Here is a 27,654-nt window from a genome sequence, read left to right on the forward strand (position 1 = left end):
TTTTTTTATTTGATAAACCCTTAAACCTTAATAGTTTGAGATAAAAGCAACGCATTACATGTATGCTTATGCAAATGATCAAATCTAGGAAAACAGTAAAATAAAAGTATTTACAAATATGTTTTCAACGCGGAGAAAACATTGACTTTTGGTGATATAAAATGTATATCCTTCTTGACTAAAATTATTAACAATAAAAAAAAAAGAGAATACAAGGAATAAAACGTGGAAGCGTATGAACACATGACTGAATAAAGATTTCTTATGGTCAAATTTACATTAAAAACGAAAAGTAAATCGTTTATTGATCATGGAAGCTTTCAAATACATTTGGTAAAGATATGCACATGCTTGGAAATCAGGTTCATAACAAGTAGTTGATCGGTTATTAGTAGTGGTTCGGATTTAAGAATTTAAGCTTACAAAACCATGTTAAAATTCTATCATCGTCACTCTGGATCTAAATTGGAGGATTGATTTGTCAACAAACGAAATGGAAATTTCCAATATGAAATGTCGACTAACCCATTTCTTAAGGATGTCGGATTCCATTATTAGATTCTAATTGATTATGTATCATCTTATAATTTATTAATGATTTATAAATTCACGTATTGTTAGATAATCGTTGAATTATTACTAATTCTTTTTATGGATTAATTATTAAAAATTATTAAATAATCGTTTAAATCCATATCCATTAATGTAAACACAAACTTATTAAATAGTTCAAATATATTCATAGTCATATCCAGGCATATTGCTCATCTTGAGTACAAACGTGATATACATTTAGGGTGCGTTTGGTTCACGGAATGTAAGATTATCAGTGGGAATAAAAGATTATCAAGGAATAGAATTACTGGGAATGTTATATTTTGTGTTTAAATGGTTTAGCAGAAATGTAAGGTTATCATGTTTAGTTAAAGGAATAAAAGATTACTAGAATGTATATTTGACCAAATTATCCTTATTATATATTTGTTTTTAACAAGTTGGAAAATATTTATATATTTTCTTTAAAAAATTTAAATTCATAAAATTTATATAATTTTTTTTACAAAATTGAAAATATAAAAAGGTTTAATGAAAGGGTAAAATTTTATTTTAACCCCTGAATTTCATATAAAATTTTAATTATAGATTTTTTTTGTAAATCTAAAATAGTTTAAGGATAAATTTATAATTTAACCTTTGTAGAATTTTTATTATTCAATGACAGAATAAAGATATTTTTGAAAGAATTTTTTTAAGGGAATTTTAGTCAAAAACGCCAGTAATCCAACAATACCTAAGAAAATGGAGGTAATGACATCCCAGGTAATACACACCAAAAATTCCACTATTTGTAATGTAAGATTACCGGGAATAACATTCCCGACCAACCAAACGGGGGAATGTGAGATTCCCATAGGAATGAAATCTCACATTCCCCCAACCAAACACACCCTTAGAGATAGCGAAAAAAAATCAAAATTTACGAATTTTGATTCGACCTGGTTTGATACGGTGGACTTTTTTTTTTAAAAAAAAAGAAGAATTTAGGTTCAAGATGGGTTTGGGTTGTGTTTTATATAGAGTGAGGTCAAGTGGATTGGGTGGGATCAGGTTTGAATGGAGGGTGAAAAATCTCTAACAAGATCTGACATAATAATGTATTTTTTCATACAAATTTAATAATTGTTATAATATCCTTTTTTTTTCTTTTTTTAATTAAGTCATTATTTTATGTCGGATTGGGTTGCATTGGGTCGGATCAGGTTCAAGTATATATTTTTTTGATCGGATCGAGTTCAAGTATAGTATAATATATATATATCCGGGTTGTATTGGATTAACCAAAAACTCGTCCTAATCCGATCCGTTGCTATATCTAGATACATCGGAGTTAAAATATTAGATTCCTGACGAGTCATGTCTGCAAATTGACCTTTGAATTAGCCAGGAATTTAGAGTGAGGCCTTGTAGGGTCTCGACCCCTTAGAGACAGATGGCACTAAACTTCTCTGAGATGAAACTGAAATTTTTTCAAACAATCTTTGATGAAGCGTCTCTCATCACCACAAAAGCCACATGTCTTTATTAGCTTTCTATATTCACATAAATGATACTTTTAGCGATGCCTGCATAACGTAATTCGTTATTCTCTTCCACTTTCAACGGATCGCTATTAGAAGCGGGCTTATCAAAATATCTTGTCTTAAAAGATTGGCCGAAAGGTTGATAAATTTATATAATTTTTTTTTTGAATTTTTTATATAAATTTATTGAAAATTTTTAAAAATTTTCTCACATGACATTATATAATATTATCACATAATCTTATATAAATATGTTATGTCATTGATCAACGAAAAAGTAAAGACCGCGATAACGTTACGTGATAATTATTAATAAAAAATATTCAAGATACATAAAGTTAACATAAATTATACTTTAGCGGTTATTTGTATATCAAGCCAATTAAACGACGAGTTTTAATTTTTTTTTTATAATTGAGGATGGAATAGGTTTGAAATCTTAATGAAATGTGTCATTTAACCATTAGGATGACTTTTAATTAAATAAATTAATATATCATATTAAAATTGATATATACATATATAATTTAAATTACTCAAAATTTATTTCAAATAATTAGTTATATCATGAAAAACTCTTTAAAGGTGAAAACAAACACATCCATGTTTCTCTCAGGTTAGATAACATAGCATAGGGATTTCTTTTTGTTAATTGCAATTTTTTTGTACCTGCAAATCTCGTAACATTCTGTAATTTAAGTATTGAATAATACATATTGACCCACCTCTTTCCTGCATTTTTTGTATGGATACCAATCTCATGCTATCACTGCCATTGATTAAAAATGCTTAAGCCCATGCTTTTAAAATTAAATTGAAAGAATCCATCTAGTGACCTCAGTAGTTAAATGAAATGTTGTTTTACTTACAAGTCTTGGGTTCGAGCAGCTACGTCTGCAAGGTCTATATACGTGGTCAATAGTTAATAATTAATGTGAACAAATATTATACCTATCGCAATCACCCCACAGACTCTTAATAAAAATCAAATTGAAAATGCGATGACCTAGGGTTATGTATAGTTGAGTCTACTCAGACTCCTAGTAAGCTACAAAGTGTTGAAACGCCTCAAACGTTCAAAGATCTTTGCTCAATAATGTTGAGATGCACCTCCTAACTATTACGTTGAATGCCCGTTCCAAGTGTTAAGATATTCTTAATATAATTAGGTTAATTAATAAAACAACTGCTTATAACCTCTCAAAGTATCTGGTTGATTATATCGATCTGTTGAAGTATATAACAATTTACTAGACCCATAATACGAGAATTACTCGGTAACTTTCAAAAGCTTCTAGGAAATGCTTAACACTAATGTGATATAAGAATTACATCGTATTACTCTCCGTCTAAATCAGGAGTAGACCGCTTTCAATACTGCAACTTCGTTAGGATCCTACGACACAAAAATGTCTAAAAAAGGTCGGTTTATGATGTTCTCATCTAAAGGGGAAAGTATTATACCTCCACATTGAATCTCCGAAGATATTCTATAACACCATGATTTCACCCTATAAGCTCTTGACACTATTATAGGCTTGATTTCACATGACATGGCTTCGACCTCTTGTTAGCAAGCATGCTTTTTGCCGACTTGGCAACCAATAAATAAGAGATTGTGATTCACCTGGCCACACTCACTAGTTGAATAAATCAGATTAGTAATAAACTAGGATGTTAAATTTCATGATGTCTGTTATATCTCTTGAGATTACTTGCCTTTACTAATCATGACCTACGAAAACTACCAGCCAGATGAGACCCTTAAATAAGCCTTTCTGCTCTCTGGAGACTCCAAGGAGCCTTCTCCTTCTGGACACGAGTCTCTAGAGTGAGTACAATACAATGATAAGATCATTGATAGACTCATGTAACATCTTAGAACGAAATTCAAAGTATGTATACTAGATCTATTTAGCCTATTAATCTACAAATAATCATAATTAACCCAAATATGATATCATGAGACTAAGGTCACTATAAATACATCTTAGTCAAGATTAAAAAGGAGGTCGAACATTCCACAACATAGATACTATTTTTCTATCTTTTTTTCTTATGACTGACTCTCTTTCATAGAGGAATACTGATCAAGAACTTTCTTTCTACAGCTGCAATTCTTCACCCAAACTAGAAAGAGTGAAGCATAAATGGCTGACAAGATAAATTTATTTTCAGTCATATTAATCTTAGCTATTTTCCTGAGAAACATTATCTCTCCTCATCCCATTACTCGAAGCTACCATAGAGATTTAAGGACATGGAGTACACAAAATGATGATATTGTTGCAAAATATTGAAAAATAGTGTTGTATTATTATAATCTAAAAATTTCGTTTCAATAATAAAGTTAAAAAATATGAAATTAAAATAGAACCTGTAATCGGATGAAACTGAATAAATAGCAGAAGAGTTTTGTTGAGGCATGTATGAACAGTTCGTCATTTCCTCGGTGCTTTGAGTAACGTTGGACGTCGGTCTCTCAGGATACAACAACAAACGTTCACAAAAGTAAGCACAACTGTAATGAACAATCGAACACAATATTTGTCTTTATCTATCATCGGAAAATGACTTTGGAAGAATCGGAGAATTGAAATGAAAGTATTTGAAAGAAAATAGGAAAAATTGTGTTTTGAGATGTGTCACAACTTAGCCTTTATATATGGAGAGGAATTTGTATTGAAAGGTTAACACCCTTAAATGAAATGACATAATCATTTGATTAAAAATTATAATCTTTTGATGAAAAGGTTAACATGAAAAGACTTGACTTTTTGGGTGAAATGAATTAACTATTTTCATGAAAATACTTAACTATTTTTCATGAATAGAGATGTTGAATAGTCATGATTGAATAAATCAATTCATTCATATTTTTCCAACAGATATCTCCTCATGAAAGAGATGTTCATAATTCAATTTGAACCTTATTCTCATATTTTCTCGACGTCCCTCATTCAAGTGCCCCTTATCTCTCATCTCTTATCTTTTTCGATCTCAGATAAGTTCTTCTAAACTTTGACACCTAAATAATTCTAGTGTCGTACATTAATATTTTACCCAAATTAAAAGGAGTAAACATAAAACAAAGAATAAATTATGTGTTTAGTACCTAAACCATTAGTTTTGGTTTATTTTAGTACCTAAACTTTATTTTTTTCAAAATCATAGATAAAGTTTAGTTTTATTTCATTTTAGTACACCGCCATTAAAAGCTTTAGTTTTTGTTTCATTTTAGTATCCCATTCAAAATTTAACGTTAAGTTTTGAAGGGATTGAAAGTTTAGGTACAGAAATAGACCAAAATTGATAGTTTAGGTACTAAATGTGTTAAGTTTTAATTGCAGATACTAAAATGAAATAAGAACTAAACATTATGTATGATTTTGGAAAAAATAAAAGTTTAGGTACTAAAATGGATAAAAACTGATAGTTTAGGTACTAAATACATAATTTACCCAAAAACTACAATCACCCTTTCTAATATTACGCGGCAACATTTTAAGTAACTAACGTTTTTTGGGTTAATTTTTTAACTGCAAATCTTGTAATGCCATAATTAACCGAACTTAGGATTTAGGTTATCAATTAGGTGACCAACAGAGAAATAGTCAACACTGAAATGGAAATACTCGTTTTTTTGGCAAACGCAAGCAGATGGGTTAGGTGGCAATGCCTCCATACTTGATAATGACTCACCCCACCCCTTTCCATTTTTTTAACCCAATGTCGGTGTAGATATTCATATACCACGGCTAGCACTGCCATTGACTCAAGATGCTAAAGTCCACGACTTTACAATCAGATTAAAAGCGTTGTTAAAAAAGGTCAAATAAAATCGTTGACCTAGTTGCTTTGTTGTTGTGAGCTGGCGTGGCGTTTCCCTCGCCCATACGTTCTCATTTAGTTCACACACACACACACACGCACTGTACCTTCCCCTCACCCCTTGTTATCCCAAAGAACGCGACCAACAATCACCTATCGAAAGTCTCTGCCTTTTCCTGTAAGTTTTCCCCTTTCCTCTACCATTTTGAAACACTTTTCTGGGTTCTGGAAATCGAGCGTTTTTACATGTTTTCTTGGTCAGATGTTTTAGATTTGTCCTTTTGCGAATAAAGTTTTTTTTGGGGGGTTTACTTTCTTCTTTTCAGTCTGGTTATGGTTTTCTTCTTCTTACCAATGACGAAATGCTGTTCTGTTAATGGAATTACCAGTACCAATCTTTGTCTTCAAGTCGGGGAACAACTGAATATTAGTCTTACAGTTTGATTTCATGGTGTGGAACTCATCAATTCAACCATTCATTTTATTGGTTATTTAATAATGTTCAATTGCCATTATCACAAGAATTTGATTCAGTATTTCATGTATTGTTATCATCATATGCGTTTGTTCAAAATGTAATCAGTTGTGCAGGTTGAATAGACTATGAATTATGCAACTGATATCTGCACTATTTCTCTGAACACAGGGTTTTTGTACCTGATTCTGATCATCTCACTTCCAACCACCTTTAAGTATGGCGAATTCTTCGGTATGGAATTGAAATTAATCCCTTACTTAAGCGTTTTGATAGGAATCAATACTACAAAATGTACTTGTGTTTTAACCAAATTGAAATTTATAGCCAACACTTCAGTTCTCAACAAATTGTAACTTTTACAGAAGCTGGTGTCTTCCGATATTGAGTGATTCTTTAGAGCATTTTGTTTTGCTTGCCAAGTAACTGTTATCTCATTATGTCCTATCAGATTTGCCACCAAAATAACTTATGGTATCTCATTATCATTGTAAAGTGAAGATCTCTCCTTAGTTGCATAATCTGTTTTTTTCTTCATCTTTTTTAGGCTCAGCTAACTAGAAGTATGAGGAAAATAGAGTCCAAAAGTCGCATTCATGGTGGTGGGACAGCCACATCAGCCCCAAGAACTCGAAATGGCTTGCAGAAAATCTTGAGGGTGAGTAAGATGCTTATATATTTATACTGGGAAAGGCGTTTGGTCAAAGAACATATGGTATGTCAACATGCTTTTTGTTGTTTAGTTCGTTGCAGCTGAAATGAGATGTTAGAAGAAAATGGGTTTAATTCTTATCTTTCTCCCATGATTCCGTTTGTTGCTTTCTTCTTTCTTGTATGTGCATACAGAGCTAAATGTTCTAATGATTATGGTGATCTTCCTATCTGTAAAGTGAAGATTTTGTTTATGTTCTTAACGTAGCAAGTGTTTATGTTCGTTATACTCTCATACGGGAGTTTGTTTCTGAATAATTTGAATTGCTTGATCGTCAAACAAGAGAAAATACTGTAAGATTGCTGACTACAGAAATGGATCGTAGAGTCAAGAAGATGTTGAAGCTTATTGAAGAAGATGCAGACTCCTTTGCGAAAAAGGCTGAGATGTATTATAAGAAGAGACCGGAACTTATAACTCAAGTTGAGGAGTTATACCGCATGTATCGTTCTTTGGCAGAGCGTTATGATCATCTGACGGGAGAATTGAGGAAGGATATGTCATCAGACATTCAATCTCAGGGTTCTGGCATCTCTGAAATCGGCTCTGATCTTCCCTATAGTTGTCCCTTCCGGACCAAAGGCGAGTCCTCGTAAGTCTGGTCGTAAATCTGGCCCACGTGCTGCTGGTTTTGATGTCTTCCTGCATCTGGTGGGAACAGCTCTGATGTGCACCCAAAGGAGATAAGTCATTTCTTCACAGATTCTGAATCGGAATCTGCTGATACTCATTTCATCAGGGAATGAGGGTGATCAAGGTGAAAGTGGGAAAATGGCTGATTGGAGATTGAGCTCCATGAAATGAAAGAGAAGCTACGGATGCTAGAGGAAGAGAATACTGAAAGGGCAGCAAAAAATGATAATTCGGATCTTCTTGCCAGAATTAGAGAGTATGAAGAGGAAATGAAAATTGCTAATGAACGAATACAGCTTTCCGAAGAGAAAATCACTTCGTTGAAGATTGAACTCCAAAAGTACGAACAACTCAGCACAACTCGCTCTGAGTCATTGATAGAAGAAAGTGCAGAAATGAGCAAGCCTGATCGAATTGAGGTTAATCAAGCATTAGAACTTCAAAATAAGATCAGTGTACTGAAGAAAGAAAATCAACATGTTGATAGCAAGATGCAGGCATTGTTGGAAGAGTTAAGTGTTACTAAAGAAATGCTTGAGGGTTCCGAGAAAGAAAATGCTAGTCTGAAGCTTGAGAAGAAGCAGTTTTATGAGAAAATTCAAAATTTGCAGTGTCAGCTCGATACGGCTCAAAGAGAAATTGTGGAGTTGAAACTGGAGCTTGCTGAGAGAAGCAGCTGCATGGAAATCTTGAATGAAGACCTTGAGACTTTGAAATTTGAGTGCAGGAGGCTTAAAATTGAGGTTAATCAAGCGTTAGAACTTCAAAATAAGATCAGCGTACTGGAGAAAGAAAAGCACATGTTGATAGCAAGCTGCAGGCATTGTTGGAAGAATTAAGCATTACTAAAGAAATGCTCGAGGGTTCCGAGAAAGAAAATGCTAGTTTGAAGCTTCACGAGAAGCAGTTTTATGATAAAATTCAAGATTTGCAGTGTCAGCTCGATACGGCTCAAAGAGAAATTGTGGAGTTGAAACTGGAGCTTTGCTGAGAAAAGCAGCTGCATGGAAATCTTGAATGAAGACCTTGAGACTTCGAGATTGGAGAGCAGAAGGCTTAAAATTGAGGTTAATCAAGCGTTAGAACTTCAAAATAAGATCGGCGTACTGGAGAAAGAAAAGCAACATGTTGACAGCAAGCTGCAGGCATTGTTGGAAGAATTAAGCATTACTAAAGAAATGCTCGAGGGTTCCGAGAAAGAAAATGCTAGTTTGAAGCTTCACGAGAAGCAGTTTTATGAGAAAATTCAAGATTTGCAGTGTCAGCTCGATACGGTTCAAAGAGAAATTGCGGAGTTGAAACTGGAGCTTGTTGAGAGCAGCAGTTGTATTAAAGTCTTAAATGAAGACCTTGAGACTTCAAAATCGGAGAGAAACGTGCTTAAGAGCAAAATGTATTCGCTGGAGGCCAAGCTTAGGTCGAGGGAAGTTCGGATTGTTCAAATGGACATGCATCTTCACCAATTGCATATGGAACATGTGAAGCTACTTGCTAAAGCTGAAGGAGCACAAAAGTTGGAGGAGGAGTTGCAATCAAAAGTTAAGGAACTAGAGGATGAGATCGAGAAGCAAAGAGTAACGATACTCGAGGGAGAGGAATCAAAACGCGAAGCGATAAGGCAGCTTTGCTTCAGTCTTGAGCACTACAGAAACGGGTATCAGACGCTTCGGCAAGCATTTATCGGTCACAAGAGAATTCCGGTTCTGACAACTTGAGTAATAATATGCAAGGGCTATGTGATACTGTATGAATAAGATGTGGATGTGCCATCAGCTTTCTTCCTCCATGCTTCGTAGTTTCATGTTGAACAGTTTTCCCTTTTACCTTATCATACTAACCATTCAGAACATATCAGTTAGATAATCTTGTTAAAGTATGATATACATGTGTGTCATGATCTGATGCATAATGCAAGTATTCTTATAATGCAAGTAATCTTACCATAAAATATTCAGTAAATAACAGTGTGGACATGCAAAACTCATTTTCATTTTAATTAAGTCTTTGCAGCTTGATTGGTAATAAAATTCATAATTGTGCATACATCTAATAAAACTTCTTTGAGTTTTCTTATAATTTTGAAATTTCCATCAGCTTTGTTACTGGCACACATAATTAGATCGATTTAAGGTCTTGCTCCCCCTACTATGCTAAAATTTTGATTTAATCTCTATAGTTTTAATTTTACATAATTCAATCTCTTATTATTATAATATTAATAGCTAGTCCAAATTGTTAACATTACTATTACTTCACTCTCAAAAATAAATGGAGATCTGTTTTCATAATATAAAATAAAGGGTTAGGATCCAATTATATAGGGTAAAACTAAAATGTTTTACGCCCTTTTAAAATCGTTGATCAAACTGAGATTAATAGTAGGAAATGAGAAGATATCAAGAGAAGAAAAAACAAAGAGTTAATCTCAACCTTCGATTTTCTCTCATCCGATGATCCTAAAAGGGTGTATATCAGGTGTAATTAGATCCTAACCCAAAAATAAATGCTATATCACAAGTAGCAAATAACTTAAAAATATTATATGAAAATCATTAATGATTTTATTATTTTTTTATTATTAACTAAGGATTAAAAATATACATTTTGAAAAAAATTAAAAATATAAAATTTAAAAGAAAGAAACAAATTATATATACGTGTCTAATTATAAAAATGTCAAGTTATATATCAAGTTACCAGTTATTATTATTATAAAAAACACATCAAATTATTTAACAAAATTAATAAAAAAACACATATTTCGAAAAGTAAAAAGATTAGAAATAATGACAATACAATAGAGGGATTAAACATACAAGGAACTTTTTATTGAATTTGACCCACAATGAATACCAAATGTTCCCCTTGTCACTGGGCATTTGCCATTATCTTCCCTGGTCATTAGGGAACTCATTCATTTATGACCTAAAGATGGTGATGGAAGCATGTACCCTGTGCAAAAATAGGGTATCCCTTACAACCAAGTCTGATCTGTTAATGTAGACCCTCTTCCCCATTATGAAATATAAATTAATTGCATGCCTCTGGGGTGTTTTTTTATATATTAATCCCAAAGTTGTGCTACAAATTCCAAGTCCTTACCCGTCATTAATCTGATTCAACCACCCCTGAAAACTCCACTTTGCTTCTCTCATATTTTCTCCTTCCCCTACTTCAATATAATTACTCTTTAGGTCTAATCCTGATTTTAGTCCCACTGATATGATCGAGACTCGAGATTTAATCTGCTTGTTTTAATTTATCGCAGCTTGGTCCCTTTATTTTATTAGTAGATTCAAATTAATAACACTCTTAGTTATCTTGGTTAATGGAAAAAAATCAATATAGAAAGGGATTATATCCTGAAGCTCAATAGTAGAGGGGCTAAAATAAGTGTTAGACCTGTAGAGATTAAAAAGGAAGAGAAAACTAACATCTACAAGAACAAATCTTGATAGACCCAACTTTTCTTTTCTTTTCCTAGAAGAAATAGAGATGCATGTGAATGTAAAAGGAAGGGAAAACCCTCAAGTAAAATTAAACATTTATTCTGGTAAGCTGTAATAATCAATATTCTCTCTTTTTTCCCTTTAATTTTACCCTTCATTCTCAAGCAAACTCCAGCCAATTGCAATGCAATGTAAACATAGGAGCTAACACTTGGAATGAAAAAGGGTTTGACAAAAGTACAGGGACTATCTGTAGTAGAATTAGACAAAAAACAATTTCGGTATAATGTAGGGAAATATAGAATGAATTAAACAACAGGAGTCTAAAGGTAACATTTGACCAGAACTGAATGTTGCACCTAACATGGCTTTCAGAGGACAACTACAATGCAGTAGCCACTTAATTTAGTGCCACCAAGCTCATGCAAATACAACACATCAGCCTTAGCTAAGCCGCTAATCCTAGCTTGCTTCAAAACTAATTATAAAAGGTTGAAAAATAATAGCAAAATTGATATATACTCGAGCTCTTCTTATCTCTTCATTTTGATGAAAACAGAGGAGAAAATGCCACTCGGAGACGATGAATCGGGACTCCATCAACCGATCAGCCTCCTCAAGAAACAACTCGCTTCTTTGGCTATAAATGATTCATTGGTGAAAGAAAATCAGGACCTGAAACAGGAGGTAGTTCGTTTGAAAGCGCAGGTCAGTTCCCTCAAGGCACATGACAATGAGAGAAAATCATTGCTTTGGAAGAAGTTGCATGACTTGAAGGACGACTGCGTTACGAATGCGTCGCTGCAGAAACCGTCGGATTTGCCGGATTGGAAAGTGTATATCCAAGGCCGAGTTTCCAGGAATCGGGTATGAGAAAAGAAAGGCAATTAGAAACACCAAAACCGCCATCAAGGCCTCGTCATCCTTTTATCTCTGTGTCCCAAAGGAAGTAAGTGAAAGCAAAGCTAAAGCGCCATCGGTACCGGTACCGGCACCGCCAGCGCCACCATTGCCACCGAAATTGTTATCTGTCTCGAGATCAGTCCGTCGTGTACCGAAGTCGGGGAGCTTTATCGTTCTCTAACGAGGAAAGATGCCAACACCGAAAACAAAACCAACACGGCAGCAACCCCATTGCTCGCATTTACTAAGAACATGATAGGTGAAATTGAAAACGATCAACCTACGTTTCAGCTGTAAGTACATTTGCCTCTCACATCCTAAATCCAAAACACTCATTCTCTTTCTTACAAAATGTTGATTTCGATCACAAAACAGATCAAATCCGACGTCGAAAAAGAAGGACTTCATAAATCGCTTGATCTCGGAGGTCCAAACCGCGGCATTCAAGACATAGACGTGGAAGCATTCGTGAAATGGTTAGATCAAGAACTATCTTCCCTGGTGGACGAGAGGGCAGTTCTGAAGCATTTCCCGCATTGGCCAGAGCGAAAAGCCGATGCTCTGAGGGAAGCTGCGTTTAGCTACCGAGACTTAAAGAGCCTGGAAGCGGAAGTATCATCGTTCAAAGCCAACCCCAGAGAGCCATTCAATTCGGAGTTTAAAAGGATGCAAGCATTGCAAGACAGGCGAGCATGTATAAACTGTCTTACTTGCTATAAACTTGGGCACTTCGAATCAACAGTATAAATTAACTGCGAAGAATTTGACAAAAACTTGCAGGTTGGAGCAAAGTGTGAACAACATGGAAAGGGTGAGAGAAAGCAGCAGTAAAAGTACAGGGATTTGCAGATCCCGTGGGAATGGATGTTGGAAACTGGTTTGATTGGTCAGGTAGGTAGACCCTATATTCAACTATGAAGTGCATGTAAAGGGATCGTCCAACTAACAAAATTAACCTCAGCTAATTTGAGGAGAACAAATTTAACTCACTCATTTTGGGTGAAAAATCAAGGTTCAAACCGTCATTTTAGGTTTATCATATTAAAAATTATCTGGTGATTAGACCTAATTTCGTTCCGGTAAGTCACATGAACTTCTAAGAGATATTGTCCAAGTCTCGTCTACACACTGTAGTTCATTTGAGGACTCGTGCTAGAAAGACATGAGTTTTTAAAGACTCCGACCAACGGAGAGATTTGTGTGAAGACTGAGAAATATGTGGAAGATATATCCGGAGATATAACACTAACGAAGGTGAGATATCCATCGTATCTTTCTTTTCGGCATTGCAGATGAAATTCAGCTCATTGAGGCTGGCGAGGGAGTACATGAAAAGAACAACCAAAGAACTGCAATCCGACCAATGCTCGCAAGAAAACAATCTCTTGCTTCAAGGAGTTCGATTTGCATACAGAGTTCACCAGGTAACCCTTCAAAAATCGTCTCGACCAAAATCCTCGTTTTGCTTTCTAAATTCTTTTTTTAGCCTTTAACCAACCATTTCAAGATTTCAGTTCGCAGGTGGTTTTGATGCAGAGACCATTCGTGCATTCCAAGAATTGAAGGATATAAGCAACTCTGGTGATCACAAGCAATAGCCACACACATGTTCTAGCCCAATGTATTTTTTGATGTCTCGTTAGTTCATTACCCTTAAAGACAAAACTGCTAATAGTATTATTTATAAAAAAAACAATATAATAACGTAGATCGATAATTTTAATAGACTTTTTTTAAAAAAAAAAAGTTGTATCATGTGTCATTACATGATATTGTCACCTCACTTTTTTAAAAATTTAAAAATTTTATTTTATAATTTAAAAAAATTATAGAAATAATTGATAGTATCAACTCCAAATTTAAGATTTCAAGGTTAAAATTGAATAAACAAATTTAATTGATATAGTTTTTAGTTTAAGATTTTAATTGATTCAAATTTTTATAAAGATTTAATTGAATAAAAAAGGTATAGATTAAATTGATTTTAAAAAAATTAAGAGTTTACTGTTCAAAATTCCCAATGGCTCCATGGTGCAGTGGTTAGTGACTTTAAATCCAGCGACCTCGATTCGACTCCCGGATGGGTCTTCTAAAACTAGGTAATTCATATCGTTTTCTCAAAATCTCTTAAAAATTAAAAAATATTACTTAATTGATTAATACTCGATCTGAATTAATTGATCAATAGATAAAAATATGATTAATTAAAAAAATTACTCTTAGATGATGTCTAAGTTTTCCACAAGTGTAAATATCATTCGATGAGGTCATTTATGGTTCTAAAAATCGATTAATTGTGTTGTCTACCATTTTATCAGTTTGAATTTTCTCAAATCTCTTAAAAATAATTATTGAAAATTATTAAAAATTGTTTTATCAATTCAAAAAAATTTGTTTGAAAATTAAAAATTCACTCTTACAACCAATTGATCTAGTAGGATCAGACACTATATCTCTTAAGTAAGGTCAATGTTCGAACTCTGCCGTTTACAAATAGAGTAAATTAGGTTGGGAGAGTCACTATCGCCTGTAATATCTGATTTATATTGTGATCAATAAATCGAATACTAATGATTAGTTAAAAATACTCTTACATGATATATAAGTTTTTCAACAAGTGTAAATAACAGTGTTTTTCCTACTTATAAAGAATCCAAAGTGAGATGATACCATAATTTCAGTTTTAACACATATATCATCAAATCAAATCGGCTTTAAGCAATTTATGGTAGCTTCATTATAATAAGTTTGCAAGTTAAATTCTTGTATGAAAATAAAACTTAAACTCAAATTATATTATATTATCTTAATCAAATTTTGATTATAAATTAAATATTTAGATATATTTTGAAAATGGTAAACTGCACGAGTGACCACTTAACTATTGTCAAAAATTATTTTGATCATCGATGTTTCAATTTGATCAACAGATCATCCAACTATTTAAATGCTTCAATTAAACTATCTATACAGGGAATATGGGATTTGAATTCAGGGCCCCTTAGGTGAAATGAAAAGAACCAAACCATTGGGTCAAAACATCCATTTGATTATCTTTATACAACAATATATATCTTGTATTTTAGTAAATTTTTCTTTATACAAAAATAATAAATAATAAATAAAAATTATGAATTTTTTACATTAAAAATTTACGAATATATAAAACATATTAAAATAATAAAATTTTAAGTCAATATATTTTAAAAATATATATCCTATTATATTCGTATTAAAAAATATTATATAATAATATTTTAAATATATTTTAAAAATATATATGTTCGATTATATTCGTATAATAATAATTTTTTAAGTTAATATATTTTAAAAATATATTCTTATATATTCATATTAAAAATATATTTTATATTTATTTTTAAGTTAATATATTTTAAAATATATATATATTTGTATTTTTTTGTTAATGTAAAAATATTCTTAAATTTTATTTATTAATTATTTTATTTGTTGTCTAAAAAGAAAATTACTAAGCTACAAGATATATTATTTATTGTATAAAAATAATAGAATGGATGTCTTGGCCCAATGGTTTAATTTTGTCCATTTTTCCTTTCAAATCCCACCTTCTCTTTAGATAATCGATCATTGTTATATTTATTTCGATAGTTACAATTGTATTTGTTCAGTCTGTACTTGACAAGACGTTTGTTGATACGACTTTCGATAAATGAAATATCCTGTTAAAAAAAACTATTTCTCAAAGAGAGGGAGAAGGGTTGCTCTATTATATGAGAAAGCGTAGGGTAACAACCAACAAGTAAATGGTTTATTTTCTTTCAATCTTTTTAAAGGAAAATAAATCTTTAAGTTAAAAATAAATTAAAATAAATTTAGTCATTTAATCGAATGATGAGAAGTGTTATTATTTTAATTTAGTAAATGAGGATCAAATTGAAAGAATGTATAAGTAATATGGACCGATTCTATAATTATACCAAAATATTTTTAAGTGCCACATCGTTAACGGCAGGTTCCAATCCCTGACAGCCTTGGAGGACATTGCGGTGGTGGGATAGGGTCAAGAAAAGTAAATTGGCCGAAAAAGGTGGGAGTCAAAAGGGAAGCTCAGTCTGGTTGGGTTCACATGGGGCTTATGGTCCCAAATGAACTGACCCTTCACCTCTTGTCACCAAAACTGGTGAAGGGAGCAATTGAACTCAAATGTCACAAAAAGATTACCCCTTTAGGCATTGGGAATGGGTTCCCTAAACCAATCACTTGATGGACCCTATAACCCATTTCCTCAGGCCGCCGTTGCCTTCGCGACACGAGTCCATTTCCAAACCCCTGTTCTCTCTCTTTTCATTCTTAAATACACACTACATATGATAATCTCCATATGTAATAATATATTTGAAGGGAATTCCCATTATTAATCACCCATGGCAACAAACGACTTAATTTTCACGTAACCATCTGGATATGTAACATCATCGTTTATAAATATTACCTTCCATTAATGTTTTCATTTCTCTAAGATATGGTATTTTACTCAATTTGTGATGTCATAGTTATCCATTCTATGTATCTCCAGAGGAGACCTCAAATCCTTTTTCTCATCTCCTCAGCTCCTTCTTCCTACGATGGCAGTGTACTGCTAGCTGCCATCGTCTCTTTGCTCCTCGTAATCCTCTTTGTGCTTCTCCCATGTCTACGCCAAATGATACTTGGCTCAAGCTCGCCAAAGAAGTCGATCTTCTTCCCCATCCCACTTCCAACCCGACCGCTTCCGCCTTCACACTCGACGCTACTTTCCGAGCACCCTGTCAAAGGGTCTCGATCCCTAGGCCATTTCATCAATGTTTGTTTACAAAGCGGAAGAACGCAAGCTTGGTTTAGAGTGTGTTGTTTGTTTAAGTCCATTCGTGGATAATGTAGTCGGAAGGAACTTACCCAAGTGCGGCCATGGTTTTCATGTCGAATGCATCGACATGTGGCTGCACTCTCACTCGAATTGCCCCGTTTGCAGAGCTCCTGTGCGTGATGCGGATTCTCAAGTGAGTTCGTTGGAAATATTGAATGGTGAGGATGTTAATGATTCATCCGGTTCTGGTCATCATCAAGTTGTTGCCGCCATTGATGATAATGATAATCTTCCAGCATCATCATCTTCTTTGACACTCTCTTTGAAGAGAATGTTGAGTAGGAACAGATCAGAGCGCAAAGTTTTTTCCTCATCGAACCCTAGTGACCAGTGAGCTTCAAGTTTGAGAAATATGAAAAGGATTTTTCATGTTAATGCTCATAAATCCCACCACTCTTTGTATACATTTTGGAAACTTGTTATCATCTTTCTCCTACTCATTGATCCAGGTGATTAAGAGAGTATAATTTTCAATCTTCATTTTTTTTATTAGGCTTTCATCATGAAGCATAGATTATAGTATGAATTCAAATGTGGTGATTTTCCCGGTATATCACCGGTGATCGGTATTATTACCGATCTAACACCGGTCATATTATATTTTCGATCTAACATCCTTAGCAGGAAAGCGCGCCCCTGCACCGCGCTATATGCTGATTTGGCGCCACGTGGAGGAAAGCGCGCCCCCTGAACCGCTATACGCTGACTGGGTACACGTGAGATATAGCACCCCCTGATACGTGCTATACGCCACGTGGCGTGCTATATCCCACATAGGGGTATAACGCGAATCAGGGGCCACGCTATACGTCGTACCAAAATTATATTTAACGCGGTCCTAATCCGCGCTATATATTTTATAATATAGCGCGGTACAGGTACCGCGCCTTATATACTTATAAATACTCTCATCCGGCTCACTCCTCGCATCTCTCTCTCTTATAAATTAATACAACAATTCCGTCAACGAGTAATAATTCTCGTAATCTTCTCAAATTTGATTTAGAAGCTCGTGTGATTTTTCGTTATAAGGTAATTTTGTTATAATTTTTTAATTATACTTATTTTTTATTATCATTATTTGAAAAAATATTATACTAATTATTTTCAATTAATTTTTATGTTTGTAAAATTGAAAAGTGGAGCATACGTCGAAATAGTTTGCGGTGCAGGTAAATATAAATTATATTATTTAATTATTTACGTTGATGTGTAAAAATTTATTATGTTATATTTTCGTTCATATATAATTTATTTAATCAAGTTTGTTTAAGTTATTTTTTTTTGCAGATATATATTGTCGCACTTTTAAACTCAAAGAATGGCGCGACTTTCAGCTATTGTTTATTATGATGGTGAAATTCGAGAAGATGAAACCAGCGTTGTTTTCGTATCAAATGAGCGTGTTAAAATCATTCAAGAGAAACATAACTCTTGAGGAGCTAATAACGAAGATTTCGAGGAAGATTCATGTTGGAAGTAACAGAAGATGTCGCGTTGCAATACAGATTTCCAACATCATTGTTGCCATTAACTTATACAACGTTCGAACTTTCGAACAATGATGTTCAAATGATGGTTGAAGCTCAAAGTAATTATTCAGACGCCGCTATTGAGATGTATGCACATTTGTTCAAGTGCGTGTTGTTCGGGTCAATCTTTAAGCTCACACTATGGGTTGGCTGAACAATTGATCAAGTTGACAGCTCGACTACAATAATGTGTAATGATTTTAATGCCATAATGGGGAGACATTCATCTGCAACTCCTTATGATATGTACCGAGGTGGGTTCATGAACAATGCGTATGGCAACACCGCGTCCAGTTCAAGGGGAAGGCATTCATCTGCAAATCCCTTTGACCTTAATATGGAGATGCCATCGACGCAACCATCTGTGCAGTTTCCATTTGACACGATGGCTTCAAGCTCCAAGGGGAGGCATTCGACTGCGAGCTTTTTCGATCTCAATGTCGATATGCCTTCCAGTTCAAGGGGAAGGCGTGCAAGTAGTAGGTTCTTCGACCTAAATGTGGAGAGCATGGAGGAACCATATCTCCACCAGAAGAACCGCTTCGTGAGCCTGGTGGATGGTGCTGAGACTAGACTATTCATTCACCCAGAATCACCGCAATTCAACTCCGATGATGATGAAGTTCTAGGAAATATGGCACAAACTGACCCTCCTGCACACATGTATGAAGATGATTATGTGCAATGTACGGTCCAGAATTTGCGGATATGCCTCATCTCGGTGACTATGTATATTACTCATCAATAAATGATGGTGAGTTATCTTTAGGCATGGAGTTTTCAAACAAAGAATAAGCGATGATGGCTATCAAAAATTACAATATCCGTAATTCTGTTAAGTCTAGAGTCAACCGATCGACGACCGAAAAATATGTATGCTACTGTGTCCGACGCGAAAACAGATGCAATTGGATGGTTCACGTATCGAAAATGAAGAGGAAAAACAACATATGGGAACTAACAGTATACAACGGTCCTCACACATGTTGTACTGGAGGGGTCAGCCAAGATCATCCGAACTTGGACTCTGAAGTGATATGCCAAGCCATCATGCCCATGGTAAAAGCAAGCTCTCATATAGTTGTTGCAGTGTTGATTTCAGCTATACAGTCGCAGTATGGGTACACCGTCTCCTATAAAAAAGCTTGGTTGGCAAAACAAAATGCCATTGTCAAACTTCATGGCGAATGGGATGCATCTTACAACGAACTTCCAGGTTGGTTTAGGCTGGTGCGGACGTTGAATCATGGGACAATTGTGGACTTCGAACCCTCTTATGCATACCATAATGATCGAGTTCTTCGCGATCGATGCCAATTCTACCAGGTTTTTTGGAGTTACCCACAATGCGTTAATGCTGCCAAATACTGCAAGCCTGTGGTCCAGATCGACGGGGCTTTCTTATATGGAAAATACAAGCAAGTTTTATTATTGGCAGTTGTCCAAGATGGCAATCGCAACATTCTTCCAGTTGCTTTTGCTCTTGTCGAAGGAGAAGATACAGATTCTTGGGCTTTTTTTCTCCGAAATTTACGTGCACATGTTATCACGAGGGAAAAAATTATGTCATTTTAGATCGCGGAGCTGGGATCAAAGCAGCAATGGAGTCTTTGGGTCCAGTGTGGCAACCACCCTTTGTCCAACATATGTATTGTCTCCGACACATTGTTGCGAACTATTATGGAAGGTACAAGAAGAATGATGAGCGTCAATTAATTGTGCGCATAGGTAAGTGAAAGCAAGTTAGTAAGTTATACATTTTTTGATCAGGTTACGAACTACTTCCTCGAACGTTTGAATCAATGCTTCAAGATTTGCGGGCGAAGAACGAGGAAGGTTACGAATACATCAGCCTAATCGATAAGTGTCGATATGGACGTGTGAGGCAATCAATTCAACCTTAAAGGTGCACGTCACTTACCTATAGCGGCTTTGGTAAAAACTATATATTTTTGTTTGGGGGCGCTTTTTGCGAAGCTGGGGGGACAAGCTCAAACCTGGATGCAAGACGGTCATGTCTATCACCCTAGATTAGTTGCAGATCTACATAAAAAAATTGCTGCATCAAATGGAATGTCTGTAACAAGCTTCTCTAGAAGGCATGAAATGTTTCGTGTCACAGAGTTGCCCCGACCTCTTCAAGGGATTGAAGATGTGTCGCTAAGAGTAAATCTAAGGGACAGAGCGTGCGACTGCGGGTTTTTTCAAGCTCTGAAGTATCCATGCTCTCATGTGATAGCAGCTTGCTCGCATACACGTCAAGACTATAACCATTTTGTGGATCTCGTATACCTACTATCTGAAGTTTTTAAGGTATATGAATTTGAGTTTCCCCCATAGGTAATGATAAAGACCCTGATGAGGTTCAAGATTGGCTTCCGATTGTACCAAATCCGAGTTTATTGAGGGAGCGTGGTCGTCCAAAATCCAATCGAATTCATTGCGATATGGATATTTGAGAAATATCTAGACAAGACAGAAGATGTGGTCATTGTAGAAACCCATGACACACTAGAAAAACATGTCCACTTCTGTTGTCATCAAGTAACAGTTGATGAGGAAATGATGTATTTGTTTATCAAATAATAATTCTTGTATTTTAATTTGCATTTACTTCAAGTTAATACCATTCGATAATCGCTGATGAAGATTAAAAAAATGAACACAATTATTAAATTTTATCAAACTAATAACAATTTGATATTTAAATACAACAAACTTACAATAAGAATAAAATGGTAAATGATAACCAAATTACAATAACTGATACTAAATGGTAATAAACCAAATTAACTAAAATATATTAAAAAAAGTCCAACAAATTTAACAAAATAAAGTAAGTATTAAATGAGAAATAATAAAAAATTACAATTAAACAAAAAATCTATCGATGCCTACGTTGCGAATGTGTTCCGCATGGCGATGGCTGTCGGTCTCGAGGAGGATTTCTTCGTATCACTGGTTCTGACTCCTCGCTGTCATCATCATCGTCATCGTCACCATTGTCATCGTCGTCATCGTCATCGTCGTCGTCCTGAGCAGGTACATCAGGTTGATAAGGAGCTGATGACGATGAAGTACCTCCATAGAATAAGGACCCTGGAGGTGTATGACTGACTATCCCACCGGCATATGAAAACTGGGAAAACTGGGAAAACCCAGACATCGCTGAGTGTGAAAACTGTACAGGAGGTGTCTGTGCTGCGGCCATGGGTGATGAGGATGAACCCGCCAAATATCTAGCATATGAACCCCAAGTCAGATCTGCAAACATAGAACCATAATAGCCTCCAGGAGGGGTCATCTGTGACGGTGGTGGTGGCCGGGTCATAAAACCAGGTGAAGGCGGCGGCGGTGGCATCTGGTAATGGAAAGGCGATGGCGGCATCATATATGGTTGTGGCATCATATATGGCTGCGGTGGCTGTTGGGAAGGTCATGCTGGTGCAGCTGAGGATGAACCGGAAACACCTACTCTCCATCCACTAGTCGAGGGACGATGGTGCTGTGTCGGTGAGCGTCTCTGTCAACGTCGTGGAAAGGTCTGCCCTCGTGCATCCTCGGGAAGTAGAAACGTTTCCCGTTACTGTTGAACCACTCATAATAATCCTCAGCATACATCAAAAGGTCATAAATGAGCTCTTATGGGGAAGGCGCCGATGTCGATCCTCCCACAACACGACCCACCCATGATGCCTCACCAGCCAATCTGTATCTGTCTTGCCGCGTCTATCTAAGCTATGCAACTCGTCCAAATTGCGAGGTGCTTCCGGAATTGGTTGAAAACAACCAAACTGCCGGAGCACGCGATCAGTGGAGTGCCACTCGACGATCGCATAACAGATCAGAGGGACCATCGCCATCTAAACATCTGATGGACCCCTCAACTCAGGTGGGATTACCGCCCTCACATCATCAGTAGAATATGACACCCATTCAAACTAAAAAAAATAATATATAATTTTTATCAAAATAATAATCTAATTATATAACTATATTCTAAAATCAATTTTAAACATTAAAATTCATACCTGTGTGCCAGTCTTCTGATCGATTAACACCCTAATTTTTTCTAAATCATCAGGTAGCTCCTGATGATTTTTCCTATCAGTAGACCACCTATTCAGGAAAAAAATTGTTATACGATGTATAAAATTATTAATATACAAAATCATGTTTATAATTACCTCAGAAGTAGTGGAAATACTAATGGTTCTTCACAACTGGACATAAAAAGGGCAATCGATACCATGCCCAAGACTGCAGCAGAAGGAGACATCCGCCGATAGCATTACGCCTGTAGTCAGTGGCTCCACACATCTCCTTGTACAACAAAGCCAAAACTGCCGAGCCCCAACTGAATGATCCGACGAGATGAAAGTCGCTAAGATGTCGCAACCACATACAGTGAACTAGGTTACGCGATTTGTCTGGCATCAACAACCCTCCTATCAGCTGCAGTATGCATGCCCGTGCATACATCTTAACCTCATCCTCAGAGGCATCTGCGCTCAACTCCCGAAAATTGGCATCTAACCAATTTAACGGTATCCTACCTCCAATAAAATTTTCTGGGACACGTCCTAGACTATCCCGACACAAAGTAGTCCAAGAACCGGAAGCTATCATCAATATCACATCTCCATCCACCGGAAGCCCCAGGTGCATAGAAACATCCTCAAGCGTGATCGTGCACTCTCCGCACGGAAGATGGAATGTGTGGGTCTCCGGCCTCCACCGCTCTACTAAGGCAGAAATCAGGTCTGGCTCTATCTTACAATGACTCTGATATCTACTTATGTAACCGAATCCAGCCTCTACTAAATACGGCAAGACACGGCTGAGTATCACTAACTTAAGATTCCTAATAAAAGGATCTAATACACGGTCATTCTCCTAAAAATAAATAATTACAAAAATTAATTCTTAATCTAATAATCATGCATTAAATGAATCAACTAATTATTACTAATAATTTAAATTAAATTAAAACGTTAAAATGTTACCGTATCAATAAAGTGTCGAGATATTTAATTCTTAATCTAATAATCATGCATTAAATAAATCAACTAAATATTACTAATAATTTAAATTAAATTAAAACGTTAAAATGTTACCGTATTAGCAAAGTGTAGAGATATATGATTTCTATCTAAACAAAGTAGATTGACTTCCATTATATATCTGCACAAGAATTATTAATAAAATATTAATAAATAAAAACATAATAATAAAAATATAAAATACATTAAAAAGAGAGAATTTGAGAGAAATTTAGAGAATTTGAGAGAATTTGATGTGATAAAAGTGATTGAGGATGGAGTATTATAGGGAGATGGGGACGTGAAGGGTTGTGTATTTAGGGGTATAGTGCGCCCCCTGCACCGCGCTATACCCCACGTGTCAGATATCAGGTATAGTGCGGATCAGGGGGCGCGCTATACCCACGTGACGCCAGATCACCGTATATCGCGGGGCAGGGGCGCGCTATACCATGTGGCGCCAAATCAGCATATAGCGCGATTCAAGGGGTGTACTTTCCTGCTAAGGATGTTAGATCGAAAATAATCTAACCGGTATTAGATTGACAATAATACCGGTGATATGAAAATCGCCTCCAAATGTGGGCGTGACAAGTCAAGACTGTGGAGTCGAGGACAACACCTTTCCTGGTTTTCTGGTCAATCATGTGATGTGTGGGACATAAGTGGTCAAACGTCCACCTCAGCCCCTTTCTTCAACGTGCAAAATCAAAGCCACCTCAATTGTACACATATTGCATTTATGTGTACAAATTTCAGGTCCGTTGTAGATGAAAGAATGAAGCAATATCCCCGTTGATCGACCGAACTGGGAAGCTACGGTCGACCTTCTTCATAAATGTTTGCCTCTAGTTTTTACTATCAAGAATACTTTTGGAATTCTTTATTTCATTTTTTCAATAACTTTATGGATTGTGAAGCACTGTATCTTCTCTCTAAAACGCAAAATTTCTGGTTTTTGTCATCTAATCTGGCTCTGCTTCTCCCACTTAGGCGGTTCACTCCCTTATTTTCCTTCTAATAGTTTTCCCCTTCCAATGGCTGATGAAGTTATGGATCTTATGAAGAACCTAAAGTTCACTGATGCTGAAGCAACGGTGGTGGAAACTCCTCTTATGCAGGAATATCAGGTGAGGGATGAGATGGATACGTGGATTCTGGCAAAGCTGTTATCTCCTAAACCGGTTGTAGGTGACACGGTGATTAAAGCTTTTAAAGCAATTTGGGGTGCAAAAAAGCTTGTGGAGACGAGCTGCTTAAAGCCGAATATCTTCCTCTTCAAGTTTGTTGTTGCGGAGGATAAAGATAATATTCTTAGGCGTACTCCCTGGATCTTTAACGGATATTTTAGCGGTAATTTGATTAAACTGACATCCTTTAATTGAATATCTCTTTTTAGCACTATTTATTCTATATTTTTTGAATTTACACTCTTTTGGTTGAGGTGTTGAAAGGCCAGGAATGTGTTTTATCTGATTTTACATTGAATTGAATACCACGTGTGCAAGGCGTATCCCTAGAGATGCACTTTACTTAATTTTGTTGATTCAGTTGTCACGTGGTATTTTTTTTAATAATAAAAGTTTTATTTTTATTGTTATTATAAATTAGTAATATATTATGTAAATTGTTTCAGTTATAATTTAATAATTATCGAATGTATTTTTTTAATGTGTGTTAAAGGTGTAGTGTATTATCCACATTAATCGGATAGAACAACAGATGAAAACTAATTTTTATTTTATTGTAGTTATATGAAAAATGTATAAAATTATTATATTACACGTATTGTTATATTATTATTTTGATTATCGATCTATTAATTTTATTACTTAATTATTTAAATATTATTAATATAGTCATCTATTATTATTATTTAACCAAAATATTGATGCATAAGTTAATAAAATTAGTATAATTACACATTTAATTTGTTATTATTATTATACATCGAGAAATTATAGAAAATGCAATTACATTTAAATATTTGAAACAAAAACATTCATTTAAATAAAATATTAGGTTACATAAGGGTTAACGGTTATGTGATGATAATAGAGATGTACATTTTTTTTATTGTGTCTGATGTTTCTACAATGCCCACATCGTTTTTGTTCTGTTGACTTCTCCCGAATATCCATATCACAATGTATTCTAGTAGATTTTGGACGACCTGAATCCCTCAATAGCAATGGATCTGGTACAATTCTAAGCCAAGTTTGAATCTCATCTGGGTCTCTTTCGTTTCCTATGGGCGAAAACTCAAATTCATATACCTTGAATACTTGTGAAAGTTGGTATACGAGATCAACATAATTTTTGTAGTCCAAATGCGAATGTGAGCAAGCTGCAATGACATGAGAGCATGAATATTTGAGTGCTTGAAAGAAACCACAATCGCACCACCTCTCATGCAGATTAACTCTGAAAGAGTTAGCTTCAATCCCTTACAACGGAGGTGGCATTTCGGTTACACGAAACAATTCACGGGTGCGAGAAAAATTTATAACCAACATCCCATTTTGATGCAGCCATTTTTTTCTGTAAATCAGCTACTAGTCTTGGGTGGTAAATATGACCGTTTTGCATCCAAGTAAGAGCTTGTCCACCGAGCTTTGCAAAGAGTTGACCCAAACGAAAATAAATCGTTTTGACCAATGCCGTGACTGGTAAATGACGCGCCCCCTTTAAGGTTGAATTTATTGCTTCACCCAAGTTTGTTGTCATATGACCATAGCGATACCTCCCGTCATACGCATTTGTCCACATTTCTTTGCTGATGTCCAGAATGTACTCGCACCCCTTTTTATTTTTGCCAAACAACTCTTGCAGCATCGACTCAAACCTTTGAGGTAAGAGTTCGTAGCCTAAGCCATTAGGAATATGTAATAGTTAATATGAAGTATAAATAAGTAATACAAAAATGATAGAAAAATTGGGGAAAAGTAACATACCCATCCGCACGACTAATTGGCGTTCATCGCTCTTCTTGTATTTTCCGTAATAGTTTGCAGCAATATAACAGGCACAATAACAATGTTGAACATGTGGAGGTCTATACATTGTATCCAAAGAGTCCATTGCTGCTTTTATCCCGGCTCCTCGGTCTGAAATAATGCATACTCTTTCCCTGGTGACAACATGTAAATGTAATTTTTTAAGGAAAAAAACCCAAGACTCAGTGTCTTATCCTTGAACGAGGGCAAACGTAGCAGGAAGAATATTGCGGTTTCCATCTTGGATCACAGCCAATAATAAAACTTGCTTGTATTTTTCATACAAGAAAGTACCATCAATTTGGACAACTGGTTTACAGTACTTGACTACATTAATACACTGAAGGTAAGTCTAAAAGACACGGTAGAATTGACAGCGATCACGAACCACTCGATCATTCACGTAATGATGTTGAGTTTCAAACTCAACAATTGTCTCGGGATTGAGTCTTTGCACAACATAAAACTGAAATATAAATCAGATGTGCATTTAAGACATTTAATAAAACACGTGACATCCAACTTAACGTAAAATCAGATAAAACGCGTCCCCGGGATACGTCTTTCGTCACCTCAATCGAAAGGGTGACACTTCAAAAAATATAAAACAAACAATGCTAAAAAAAGATATTCAATTAAAGGAAGAAAATGTTCAGTTTGATTAAATCGTCTTTTTTTTCCCTATGTCAGTATGATCCTTTCTTGGGTATTGAGGAATACGATTTCTCTCCTCTAAAAACCCGGCTGAGGGTTTTTGGGTTGCCTCTGGGTTTGATGAATCAAGAGATGGGAGAAAAAGTTGGCAACACCATCGGTGAAATCGTTGCTGTCGACCTTAGGAAAGGAGAATGACGACTTGGAGATTACCTAAGGATACAGGTAAAATTTGATAGCACTCTCCCTCTTATTCGATGCGTTAATACGGGCTTTAAGATTGATGGACGACCTCGTATTTGTCTCATTAAGTATGAACGTCTCCCCAAATTTTGTCACAACTGTGGGATAACAGGGCATTCTCTATCAGACTGTTCTGCCTATTCTCCTGATCAGAATGAACCTCCTCAATATGGAGATTGGCGAAGAGTTGAAAAAGCTAAGAACGCAGATGGATT

General features: G+C 35.3%; 1 protein-coding gene and 3 pseudogenes across 1 annotated transcript; all 4 read left to right on the forward strand.

Annotated features, from left to right (window-relative positions):
- The first annotated feature begins 6,858 nt into the window (after nt 1–6,858).
- Nucleotides 6,859–9,581, forward strand: LOC120148143 (annotated as a pseudogene).
- Nucleotides 9,582–11,748: 2,167 nt separating this feature from the next.
- Nucleotides 11,749–13,730, forward strand: LOC120148144 (annotated as a pseudogene).
- A 2,462-nt stretch (nt 13,731–16,192) lies between these two features.
- On the forward strand, nt 16,193–17,306 carry LOC120148145 (annotated as a pseudogene).
- A 7,277-nt stretch (nt 17,307–24,583) lies between these two features.
- Nucleotides 24,584–27,394, forward strand: LOC120148146. The gene is made up of 3 exons (XM_039161330.1): nt 24,584–24,899; nt 26,863–26,888; nt 27,233–27,394. The coding sequence occupies exons 1-3, from the start codon at nt 24,584–24,586 to the stop codon at nt 27,392–27,394; spliced, it is 504 nt and encodes a 167-aa protein (XP_039017261.1).
- Nucleotides 27,395–27,654: the final 260 nt, after the last annotated feature.

Source organism: Hibiscus syriacus, unplaced genomic scaffold (genome assembly GCF_006381635.1).
Source record: "Hibiscus syriacus cultivar Baekdansim isolate YM2019G1 unplaced genomic scaffold, ASM638163v2 tig00110954_pilon, whole genome shotgun sequence".
Classification (NCBI taxonomy): Eukaryota; Viridiplantae; Streptophyta; class Magnoliopsida; order Malvales; family Malvaceae; genus Hibiscus; species Hibiscus syriacus.

Excerpts from the sequence above, each read along its gene's own strand:
- LOC120148146 (XM_039161330.1), top strand. The coding sequence starts at position 24,584 with ATGGCTGATGAAGTTATGGATCTTATGAAGAACCTAAAGTTCACTGAT. Across the intron at positions 24,900-26,862 it reads CTTTAACGGATATTTTAGCG|TACTTGACTACATTAATACA; the intron begins GTAATTTGATTA and ends ACTGGTTTACAG. Across the intron at positions 26,889-27,232 it reads ACTACATTAATACACTGAAG|TATGATCCTTTCTTGGGTAT; the intron begins GTAAGTCTAAAA and ends TCCCTATGTCAG.